The sequence below is a fragment of the Mytilus edulis genome, chromosome 3 (genome assembly GCF_963676685.1).
Source record: "Mytilus edulis chromosome 3, xbMytEdul2.2, whole genome shotgun sequence".
In the NCBI taxonomy this organism is placed as follows: Eukaryota; Metazoa; Mollusca; class Bivalvia; order Mytilida; family Mytilidae; genus Mytilus; species Mytilus edulis.
Genome location: NC_092346.1, coordinates 29917948 through 29931049, shown reverse-complemented (window position 1 = coordinate 29931049; position 13102 = coordinate 29917948). Strand labels below are relative to the sequence as shown.

Below are 13102 nucleotides of genomic sequence, written 5' to 3'. Positions count from 1 at the left end.
GTAGCTTTCAAATATCATGTAATAGGCCTTTTGAGCTATTGCCATCACTTTTTTTTTTGAGTCCATCATTCAGTCAAGGTCTGTCTCCTGCAAAATTTTCAAAAAAAATGTTGTACCTTTGTTTAATAGAGAAATTGCTCCTGAATTTTTTATTTTTTTTTTCAAATTTCACAGTTTTGGGTTTTATCTTGAAAACTATAACAGATAGAGAGAACTTTAAAACAGTAAAGATGACCAAAATGATATTATCTACAAATTGGTCAATTGGCATATTAATTTTGTAAGAAATTTTTCATATAACTACCCAATTAAAAAATGTAATTGACAGAAAGTGGAAAACCATTCTAAACTTATTGCAAAATTGTTTTACTGAAATTCAGTTTAAAATATAATCTCTGACATACTTTGTCTTTTTCTGTGCTCACTTTTGATATTAGAATGATAAAACAGGCAAAGATTGTTGTATTCTCCTCTACTGTGTATAATCCTCTGAAGAAGTAGGAGCACACCTGAATACAAGAAATATAACTCAATTATAATTTTCCTTGTATTGAAAAACCTATGCAAGATCTGTCTACATACTTCTGATTCTAGGATTAAGAGAGCTTTTCAGTTAAAGTGCAAAGTTAAGACGGTCTTGGAAAGGGGGATCATTTTCTATATTATTTATTTTTATACCAATTTTCTCTATTCTGAATATTTAAGCTACCATTATTCTCTCTTCCTCATTTTTGCCCCATTTTTCTGTGTTCTTTATTTTCAAGTTCAAAACATTTTCTCAATTGTGTAGCATATACATGATATACAGACCATAAACTTATTATAGAAATTGAACATTGACGATGTTGACCTAAACAAAAAATATACACTATGTATCTTTTGAACTGCGATTTTGTTTTAAACTTTATTGCTATATTTTTATTTGTATACTTATACTGAATAAGGAAATACAAGTACATTTTGTCGAAAAAGCGAGACTAAGCGATCCTACATTCCGTCGGCGTCGTCGTCGGCGGCGTCCACAAATATTCACTCTGTGGTTAAAGTTTTTGAAATTTTAATAACTTTCTTAAACTATACTGGATTACTTCCAAACGTGGACAGAAGCTTGTTTATGATCATAAGATAGTATCCAGAAGGAAATTTTGTAAAAATAAAATTCCTTTTTTTCCGTATTTTACTTATAGATGGACTTAGTTTTTCTTCAGGGAAACATTATATTCACTCTGTGGTTAAAGTTTTTGAAATTTTAATAACTTTCTTAAACTATACTGGATTACTTCCAAACGTGGACAGAAGCTTGTTTATGATCAAAAGATAGTATCCAAATGTTAATTTTGTAAAAATAAAATTCCATTTTTTCCGTATTTTACTTATAAATGGACTTAGTTTTTCTGCGGGGAAACATTACATTCACTCTGTGGTTCAAGTTTTTAAAATTTTAATAACTTTCTTAAACTATCCTGGGTTTTTACCAAACTTAGACAGAAGCTAGTTTATGATCAAAAGATAATATGCATAAGGAAATTTTGTAAAAAAATAAATCCATTTTTTCTGTATTTTACTTTTAAATGGACTTAGATTTTCTGCCAGGAAATAACATGTTCACTCTGTGGTTTAATTTAAAAAAAAAAAAAAACTTTCTTTTGCTACTTTTAATTTGTACCAAACTTAGACAGAAGCTTGTTTAAGATCATAAGCTAGTGTTTAGAAGGAAATTTTGATAATATTTTGTACCTGTGTATCTGTATTTAACTTATAAATGGACTAAGTTTTCTTCCAGTTAACATTACATACAGTCTGCAGTTAAAGTTTTTAAACATTTATTAGATTCATAAACTATCCTGGATTTTTACTAAACTTGGACAGAAGCTACTTAAAATCAAAAGATAGTATCAAGAGGAATATTTTTATTGATTTTTTTCCTCATTTTGTTGAGCCTGTGAATTTCAGCAAAAGTAGGCGAGACACTGGGTTCCGCGGAACCCTTACAAATTTTTTGATGTATTTAACCGTATGCAAAAATTATATAAGTCCTATCATGTTCAGCTGCTGCCCAAGAATTTGAAGAAAGGTTGGGTTTTTACATGCAAAAGTAGCCGAAACCCTGAAAGTTGACACATAGGCATAATGCTTTATAGAATTGAGTTACACATGAAAATGACTGTGATGTTTGAAATATGTATAAGTGGCAAAGTACTGATTATGATTTATATTACAGGCAGTTCCTAATAGGTTGATGAATGCTTTTGAAGAAGCTAGACAACTGAATTCGGATCATGGCAAAAAGTACATGGAAAAATTAAGATCCATAAATCCTCCTTGTGTTCCCTTCCTTGGTAAGTTGTCTTTTTACGCCCCATTTATTATGCCCCATTTATGGGCATTATGTTTTCTGGTCTGTGCATCCGTTCATCTGTCTGTTCGTTCGTCCGTCCGTCTGTCCCGCTACAGGTTAAAGTTTTTGGTCAATATAGTTTTTGATGAAGTTGAAGTCCAATCAACTTGAAACTTAGTAAACACGTTCCCTATGATATGATCTTGCTAATTTTAATGCCAAATTAGAGATTTTACCCCAATTTCAGGGTCCACTGAACATAGAAAATCATAGTGCTGATGGGGCATCCGTGTACTATGGACACATTCTGGTTTATGAGTATTATTGCAAAAGGAATGAAATCTTTCAACAGAACCAATAAAATTGAGAAAGGAAATGGTGAATATGTCAAAGCGACAACCACCCGACCATAGAGCAAACAACAGCCAATACCTATTTGTCAATTTTTGCAAGTTCCTCTGTCCCCATTGGCGGATCCAGAGGAGGGTTCCGAGAGTTGGAACCCCCCCTTTTTTTTGGACGATCAATGCATTTGAATGGGGACATATAGTTGGAACCCCCCTTTGTCCTGGGTTGGGAACCCCCCCTTTTAAAATGGCTGGATCCGCCACTGGTCCCATTGTATGAATACAGTAGCTATTGTTCTCTCTAGATTTTATTCAATGTACCTTTAAATTTCTTCTTGAAAACTTCAAAAGCCAATCATTTATTGACAAATATAGCTAAACAAAAATTTAACTCCCAAGTGATGAAAATTCTTTTGCAACAAAATTGTCATTCAGATTTTATTGTCAGACTTTTGATATCCACAAATGATGTCAACAGATTTTTTCATTGGTTTTATCCGGATTTTCTTCATCACGGTTTGTATATTATGCTTAAGGAAATGTTTTAGATGCAGCCATTTCTGCCTTAAAGTTTGATTAACAAAATCATCTCTGAATATGTAGGTGATAAAATAGAACTAAATTAAAGATGTCCTCATGAAAAAATACCTTACTGCATAGTCTGTTTATAATCATAAGAAGATGTGGTATGATTGCCAATGATACAACTCTCCACAAGAGACCAAATAACATAGAAGTTAACAATTATAGGTCACTATAATGCCTTTAATAATGAGTAAAACTCTTATTGAAAAGTCAGCTATAAACAAACCAGAATGACAAATGTAAAACAATTCTAACAAGAAAACTAATGGCATCATTTATGTACAAATAATGACCAAAAAATAAATATGACGCACAGCAACAAACAAAGACCACTGATTTATAAAATTACTGTTAACCAATTTTTGAATTTTTTGAAATACTAAGGCTTTTCTACCTCAGGCATAGATTACCTTAGCTGTATTTGGCAAAACTTTTAGGAATTTTGGTCCTCAATGCTCTTCAACTTCGTACTTTATTTGGCCTTTTAACTTTTTTGGATTCGAGGGTCACTGATGAGTCTTTTGTAGACGAAACGCGCGTCTGGCATATATACTAAATTTAGTCCTGGTATCTATGATGAGTTTATTTACAGACTCCTGAAATGAAATATTTTTCAATGATTATTTGTGGGCTATAAAGTACTGTTCCATGTTACATTTAGACAAGACCATGTTCATAACTGTCTTTCATTTGCAAGAAGATGTTACTTAAATACTTCAAAATGTGAGGCCATACTTCTGGTTGCTATGAAATCGGAGGTTGCTAAAATTGACACTGTAACAAATGTTTTTTTGATTACTTTAATGTTCATAATGTAAACTTAATGTAAAATTGATGTTTGTTTGTAGGTATGTATCTGACAAATATTTTGAAGATTGAGGAAGGAAATTTAGATTTTTTACCCAATCGTCCTCCTGGGTTAATCAATTTCAGTAAGCGACGGAAAGTGGCTGAAATCACTGGTGAAATTCAACAGTATCAAAATCAACCATATTGTTTGAGTATTCAGCCAGAAATTCGGGTAAGTTAACTAACTAGCCAATCTTAACTTGTGTGTTTCAAATATTATTAAACACAGACTTTATCCTGATTTTCTACATCATGTCATAGTACCCTCATATTATGGGTGTTTTCCTGCTATTTAAAGTGCATTAACTCACAATTTCCATTGAAAAAGCATGCTTAGTACGAATCTATATGATATACAAAAACATATGATCTGGCGATTATAAGTACCAAATAGTACCAACATAAACAATATGTTGAAGGCCATAGGGTTGCCTTTAATTGCTTACATCCACTTCATTTTGAACTCTGCTAAATATATACTTCTCATTGTCAATCATACCACAACTTCTTAATTAATGCCTCGTTCACACGGACATTTAATTCGAATTGAATTCAAATCGAATTCGCTAATTGCGTTCACACACTCTTTTTTAATTCGAATTAACCAATTCGCATTAGAAATACGTTTTTGTTAATACAAAATAAAATGGACAGTAAAGCGAATTTGATGCGCATTGCAATTCGAATTAGAATTGACGTTAGGACGTAAAACATTTCGAACGCGAAATAAACTTATTCGAACTAGTTAATGCGAATCGAATTCGAATTACGTGTGAACTCAGCATTACATAGTATGTTATGGAATGGGATCTAACCCAATATAATTGTGTATTTATATTATTTTTTAAGTAAGAAAACGTGATTTTGAAAAATATTTATTTATAATTTTGTAAAGACTCCAGAATTTAATGTAAAAGATTGAGGGGAATCTGAATGCAGATTTATATTCAACCCGGCAATTAATGAAATATTATTGACATTTTCCTATAATTATTTCGGCTATCATCACCAATCAATTTAGAATTAATGTTTTCGGACACCACTTTATGAATTCTAGAACAGATCTGATATAATACCCCATTTTCCAGCTTTTTTAATATAATGTGCATGATTTGATCTTTTCAGGAATATTTTGAAAGTTTAAATCCTCGTGAGGAATTGTCAGAAAAGGAATTTAATGATTACCTATATGAGAAATCATTAGATATAGAACCAAGAAACTGTACAAGGCCTCCAAAATTTGTATGTATATTAATTGAAAACAAGTCATTATGTTGTAAACAGGTCACTTAGAAATAGCTAGGATTTAACAGTAACAGAAAAAAATAAATTATCAAGCTGATATCATAATTACATTGATTATGTTATACAGTATAGCGGGGTATTTTCGCGGTGTACTTATAAATTGGCAATACATTCATAAAATTATGCAGATGTGAGCGTTATACACACTCAATTCATAATTATCTATACTGATTGTTTTAAAAATTGCACACAATAATTTCTGAAGTTACAGTTATACAAATGAGATGATTTTACCAAACATTCTTATTCTTAAGTTATTTTTTTTCAATAATGTGCCTCTGTTACAATGCTCTCTTATAATACAAGAGTTTGTAGGTTCAATCCATGGCTTGGTCGAACAAAACACTTAAAAATTGGTATTTGATGCTTTTTCGCTAAAGAGTAAGATTTGAGACCAACTTGTGGCAAAATAATGTGTCAGTGTTCAATGACTTGTCTTCCTTTGGACTATTACATTGTGAACTAGGATGAAAAAAATAATAAACCCAGTTTGTCAATATAAAGTACAAAGCAGGGCTCAGATTATATAAATCTTGGATCTATCCTTATCAAACTACATCAAGTAAATTAGAAAATCGCGAAATTAAGTAGCCCTGAAGTTGACTAGAAAGAGGAAAACGCGAAATAAAGTATCCGCGAAAAATAAGTTGGTCTACAGTATGCATTTTATTTGCCACTGGATGTGTCATCATATTTTCACACTTTTATACCAATTAAAAAAATTTATATCAACCTTTTGAAAATTTGTTTCAGGCAAGAAAAACAGAATTTCCATTGAAGTCACCAGGAATCAGACCCATTACAGCAAAACATTTAACACAGAAACATGCATCATTTCCATTTAACGCAACATTTGGTTCAATGAGAGAAGATGCAGCTGATATAGAAGCATCGTCTCCCCATAACACAACACCATCAACCCCTACCACACCTCTGTCACCACCACATAATGGAGACAACGTGTTCTTACCAGTCACAATCGGCCAAGGCATAGGTAATGTTGGTAGCCAAGGAGGCAGATGTTTTAAATTGTTTAGAGTCCCAATCATAAGAAGATGTGGTATGAGTGCCTATGAGACAACTCTCCATCCAAGTCTAAATGTGTGATAAAGTAAACAATTGTAGGTCAAATTGTGGGCTCACACCCAACAGCAAGCTAGCTATATAAAGGACCCGGAAATGACTAGTGCAAAATAATTTAAACAGGAAAACCAACGGTCTAATCTATATAAAAAATGATAAACATTTATTAACCATATCAACAAACAACTATCTTTCTATCAAGTCACTACAATTTAGGATTGTGTGCTCTCACCACTAAGTTTCTAATCACAATCAAACAGGCCATATGTTATGTTATTGCCACTGAGGCAGAATTTTTAATTCCTCTGGTATCAGGTCCCTCTATTAAAATGTACCTTTACACGAATACAGGCAATGCATTATACCTTTTCATTGTCCAATTTGATTAAATTATGCATTTGAACACTTTTTTCTTCTTCTTTTTTTTAATGAGACAACAAAAACTTATATAAAGGAAATTAACAATACATGTATATTTTTCTGTATAATTACAAAAAAGGTGATGTCTATATAACAAATAATTTATAGCTAAGATTATAAATTCAAAAAATGACAAATAAATACACTGGTTAATAAATTGAAGAAATTACTTAGCTATGTTTTTTAGGTTAGTTTACTGTATTATATATTATGTATCATTTATATAAATTTTCCAAACAATTCTATTGACTATGGAGTATAGCTTATTCTATCAATAATACATTGGTCATTAAGCTGAGAAGTAAAGGTTATCCATTTTCAATATGGAACGTCTGCATCTTGGTTGTACACAAATGAAATCAAATTATTGTTTTCAATTTTATTTTCTTTTAAAATCTGTTTAAAAAAAAAATAGAACTAAAAATCCTGATAGAGATAATATTTTTACTTTGTAGACCACAGTACAAATCCATCACAAAATAATGAATTTCCAGAAAATGAATTACCAATGGATGGACTTATACAACCCCCACCATTACCGCCAAGGAGGAAAAATCGTGATAGTGAAGACGGTTCACCAAGAATTGACAATGCTCCAGAAATCCCTCCTAGGGGTCTGCCGCCTCCCGTTCCCCCTCGCAAAGACTCAATGTTTGGCTCACTTACACGCTGTCAAAGTGTTTCACAACAACAGCCAACGAGGCATTTATCTGGTCATTTTCAAAACTTAAATGCAACATTACCACGGTGTAGTGCCATGGAAAGGGACAGACCAACAATACCAATAAACTTTAACGGGGAGGAAAATATTTCATTGACAACTACTCCTAAACTGCCGCCAAAGACTTATAAACACATTAGACAACAGAGTAGCTAGAATATGTTGTTGTTTCATTTCAAAATCTACAGAGAGCATGGAATGAAGTTTCTATCATGGATTAAAGTGATTGGATAATAATTTACCAAAGAATGGTGTCTGTTTGATATGGGATATTCTCTGGCAGAATATAAAAAACAGCTGTGCTGCTAATTTCTTTGCTTAAATAAGACGTGTCATCGTATGATACAAATCATTGTGATGTATTCCAGTGTTTTGACCCAAATACATTTAGCTAGTGCTACCTGAGCTAGTAACTTTGATAATCAGACGTTGCTTATTATAGCAACAAAAGAAATGCAATATACACTTGTGTGCGTGTGTGAGTGATGTTGATTACGACTATGATGAAGGACATTTCAGGGATGGGAATATAGAAAATATGTTATACACAGGTGAAACTTTTTATGGCAAAACATTTGTAGATAAAAAATGAGTGATGGAAAGGAAGGGTTGTACTATGTCACTTTGCACTGTTAGATAATGATATCTTTTCTTCAGTTCCTTTGTATATTGTTAATTTACTATTACAGAAGGCAAACATTTACATGTACAGTTAAAACAAATCATGTGTGAACTGATTTCTTGCAACTCAATAAGTTTCATTTGTAGTCAAAAGTTATTTAGGTATTGAGATTAATATTGTATGGTGAATGACTAGATTTGTGTGGGTTTGCCTTAGATTTATATGGTCTCTACAACTTGAACAAATTATATACTAGTTGCTCTTGGTGAAATTTAAAAGAGAATTGTCCATTAACACATGGATACTTTCTAGTTAAAAGTGAAACTACAAGATAACCAATTTTATTCAACGGTCTAGTCTATTTAGATTTTTTATGAAGCTTTTTGAGAGAATGTTTAGTTTTACCAAAAAAGGGTATTTGTGACACTAAAGTAAATCAGGTGCATCTTGGGTAAAATCTAAGGTAGTCGTATGAATCAAGAATTTAATTGAACATTATTGCTTTCAATATCAAGCAATTGATTAAATAGTTATATATCAGATTTAACTGAAGAGTTGCAAGAAAATTTATTGACACTTGAATGATTTTTGCTGTTAATTAGTATTTTGTTATGTTAATAAAAGGATCTCAACCTGAATATGTATGAAATATGTGCCAGTTGAATTAAGAATAGTAATGTATTAGATGAATTGTAAATCAGAATGTTAAAATTAGGTAAAAACTAATGCCTTCTGCAATAAGCAATAGTTTTGTTATGTTGATTGTTGTCAATTTTGTGTTAGAATGTACAAGAGTTGCAACAATATAGAAATGTTTTTTGATTGGAGAAAAGATATCATTGTCATATTACTCTGGAAATATGGCATTTATATGGGTAATTGTTTTAAAATCAAGTTGTCACAATGTCTTCCATTTTCGTTCATCAGTTAATAATTTCTGTTAATAAAATACCAGCATATAGATAAAGATAAGATATGATCTTTACCTATTTAAAATCATTTTGTTTAATCATATATTTTTCAGTTATCATGGATACAGTCATATTAAAGATTTTCATTTCCTGTTTGTGAATATTCTGTTAAGTGAGGAATTTAAAGATTGTTTGTAAATATATTACAGCTGATTGCATTGAGTGTGTAGGTAAAGGTAATATGTTTAGTAAGCTTGCTTGCTAGCTGAAAGGTGAAGTCATTATTAGGTAAGGTATACTACCCTCCTTTTGTAGTAGCTTAGAGTAATCTGTCTGACTAGTCTACTCTTGAATGAGGATGGTTTACCTAACCTAAAAATGACTTCAAGGTTCACCTAGCAAGCAAGCTAACCTAAGATATTACATTTACCTTCACACTCAATGCAATTGACTGTTAAGCTTTATTGTACAATGCCATATTTCCACAGTGTTGAACCAGCTTGTCCACGTCAAGAAATGGCCAAAGATTATTGCCAAAGATTTTTATTCTGTAGCAGAAAAATGTGATAGATATGATTTTAAAGTGCTTTTAACTCTTTGTTGTTTATTTTATTGATAAGAATCTGTCTGGCATAGATATTGTTTACTGCTAAACTGCTGGCGATGTCACTGTTTCCATATTATTTTTTAACATTTTTTTTTGCTTTCAGTTTAATATATTTTAAATAATGCAACAAATAGAAAATTTTTTGCTACCAACGACATTAACATTCATTTACTATTAGATTATGCTGATTTCATATTTAAGGTTCTGAATATTCTTATATAAGCATAGACATTTTTTTGACCGAAGAAAGCATCTGTCAGGGAGAATGATTGCTGTGACCTATATTTCATACGTCCTAAGTTTAATAGCCATATGTCTGTTCTATAGCTCACTGAATTAATTGGGTCAAGGGCACTGCATTACATGGTTTCATGATATATTAATGGATATATAGGTTAACATTAAGGACAATTAGGTCACCATTTCTTAATTTTAGGCTTTAAAATATCTCTTCTTAAAAACAGCAAAATATATTTGTCTATAAGATAGTTTTATGAACTTAAATATAGGTTCCAGGGGGAGAAAATTATCAGCCAATCATAACATCAGATCAAACTAATACAAAAGCTAAAGAGAAAGAAAAGAAATAAAAAAATTTCATCTTAATTATGAGTCGCAATTTGCTTTTAGGTTTAAAACAACCAATTGAAATTCATTCTTCACTTGAAATACTTTTAAAAATATTATCAGGTAAACTAAGTTTACCGCCATTTGTATCTATATGTCAACATTGTCTTCCAATATAAAAAAAATTCACACGATACTACAAAGGAGCTAGTTCAGTTCCCATGACAACAATACAAAGTCAAAGTTTTAACCACAATCTTTATAATTGATGGATATAAACTGGTTGGAAGTCGTTGGTAGCATCAACCCCTTCCTGATTATGCACAAAATATTTGCCACTTGAAACATTTTGCAAACAACAATCAACATTATCAACCAGGCTGCAAAATTTTTCTAACAGTTCTTTATAATACTCTGAGACAGTCTATGTCAAAATTTAGCTTTACCATATATTTAGTCTTTAATAAAGTTTTATATTGAACAATTTTGAACACAAAATTTGTGAAGCCAAAAATATTATTTTGTATTGAGAAAACAATTCGAATTTATTTATAGTTTCTTCAGACCTGTAGACAGGAAGAACAGTAATTGTTTTGATATTTTGTATGTTTATTTAAGGGTGAAGACCTTATTTCAGGGAGATAACTATTAAAATCAGTGATGCGTTTGTAAAAGCCAAGTTTCATTAATATATTTTAAGCATTTACCTAAATCAGATTGAAAATAATCTATGTTACCTGGAAGCTTACAATATATTTATGAAATTTTTTGACATAAACGTACTGATAATTTTAAGAGTTATTTCCCTTAACTTAGGTCTACCTTCTTAATTGTTATTTTCATATTTCCTTTTACATTTTTGTAGGAGTTTATTTTATACAATGAAATTTTGTCATAATGAAAAACTGGTCAGTTGTTTTGATGTGGACTCCTAGTACAGCTGGTTTTGAAATATATTTGGTTTAGTGACAAGTCATGTTATAGAAATATGTACCAGACTCCATCTTAAATCTTTCAAACAAAATCTTTGGGGAATATTTTTTTCTTGAACATTCTTTAAATTTTCAAGACTTGTTAAAATAAAGATTAACTTACTCGTTAAATTATAATGTCTGATTGTCTCCCTTGTAAAACAATGTAACAATTTTTTCCAAGATGCAAATGTTTGATTTACCTCAAATTGATAACTGTAGTAGAAGATTTGCCTATTTAATTCCAGCTAGCATAAATTGCATAATATATTTTATGGCCAAAGAATTTTCCTCACTGTTCATGTGCAAGTGGAGACCTTATGAACTTTAGTATCATTTATCGCAGGAGTTAAAAAATGTACATACATCTATGATTATTTTGTACACAAAAATTACTCACTTTGTTCTTTTTAGATTAAAAAAAAAAACATGGCTGATTTTTTTAGTCACCCTCTTTTTTTATTCTGACATTTTCAATTATTTTGTCCATATTTTCTGAAAGACAGTGGGTCATTCTTTTCATTCTTTATAAAAATTCTCATGACAAATTGCTTATTAACCAAAGTACATAGGTGCCCGTCTATTAAGGACGGTCTTCCATTTCAGTAATAAATATTCTAAGACATAGTCTGGTACATGATTTTGTGTGATACATTTATCCAGTGCAATGCCACAGTAATGTCAGCAGTGGTTTTTTTATGTTTTGAAGACTGCCTTATGTGATTGTTTCATATCAATAAAAGTTCTTCACAACATCAATAAGACTTAATGTGTTTACTTTGTTAGAGGTCTAGTATGAAGCAGAGTACAGTCATATTTCAACAAGAGTTATTGTCCTGAGTCAGAGTGACTATACATGTAATATTTGTTGCTGAACTTTTAGCAGCCATCAACTTAATATCAATCGTTTTTGTGAGGAAATGTTGGCTCTATAGACTATATTTTGATTGTCAGTTAAATTTTTACACAAAGTTGCACCAGAATAACAATCTGGTTATAAGACACATGCTATGACTTAATGCATTGTTTGGCTTAATCTTAACTGGGTCAAAAGTAGAGACTTAAAAAATTACCATCTCCAGCCTTAATATCAGATAAGTCTGCAGCATTTAGAAGTATTACATGTTAAAGAGAAAAGACTGGTTAACACAGAATAAGTATTCCATATATCCTGTGGAATGTTACCTGGAAGCTGTTACATCAATCAGGCTTGGCTTATTGGTCTGATATAAATCAGGTTTTATAATTGTATAAATAAACCAATTTTTCAAGACGTTTCGGCCATTGGCCTTCTTCAGTTCTTTTTTTTTCTCTCAACTACATGGCTGACATTTTGTTTTTAATCATTGAAAAGATGCCTATTGCATAGTTTTATAGTTATATCACAAATACATTCTATCGAAAGTGTGTTGAAAATATTGATTGTTGAATAGTTATTTCAGTACAGAGTTTTGCAGGATACAAAGTATTTGAGGTTTTGTCATGGGGTAAAAAGTTTCAATCAAAACTAAAACCTGAGTCAATCTTTTATTCTTATTACCCAATCTTCTCTGAAACTTACAGCTAATTTCCTAATGCATGTAGAACAAAACTTTGGGTAGCTTGCTTGCTTGGTTTTTATATTGTATATAATCCGTAGGATAACACCCAATTAAATTCAAACATAATATATTCAGGTTAAACAATGCCTATATAATCTGTTTAAAGATGTCAATCTTATTTACAAAACTTGTATTAACAATTATACAAACAAAGCAAGCAAGCCAAACAAAGTTT

The 13102-nt window shown here is 31.1% G+C and overlaps 1 protein-coding gene across 1 annotated transcript in view; it reads left to right on the top strand.

Annotated features, from left to right (window-relative positions):
* Positions 1–12088, top strand: part of LOC139516188 (son of sevenless homolog 2-like) — a 45078-nt gene extending 32990 nt beyond the window's left edge. Inside the window, exons 20-24 of the mRNA XM_071306098.1 lie at positions 2222–2339; positions 4119–4291; positions 5245–5361; positions 6178–6418; positions 7383–12088. Coding sequence (XP_071162199.1) covers positions 2222–2339; positions 4119–4291; positions 5245–5361; positions 6178–6418; positions 7383–7804 — 1071 coding nt within the window. The 3' untranslated portion in view covers positions 7805–12088. The remainder of the gene's footprint in view (positions 1–2221; positions 2340–4118; positions 4292–5244; positions 5362–6177; positions 6419–7382) is intronic.
* The last annotated feature ends 1014 nt before the right edge of the window (positions 12089–13102 follow it).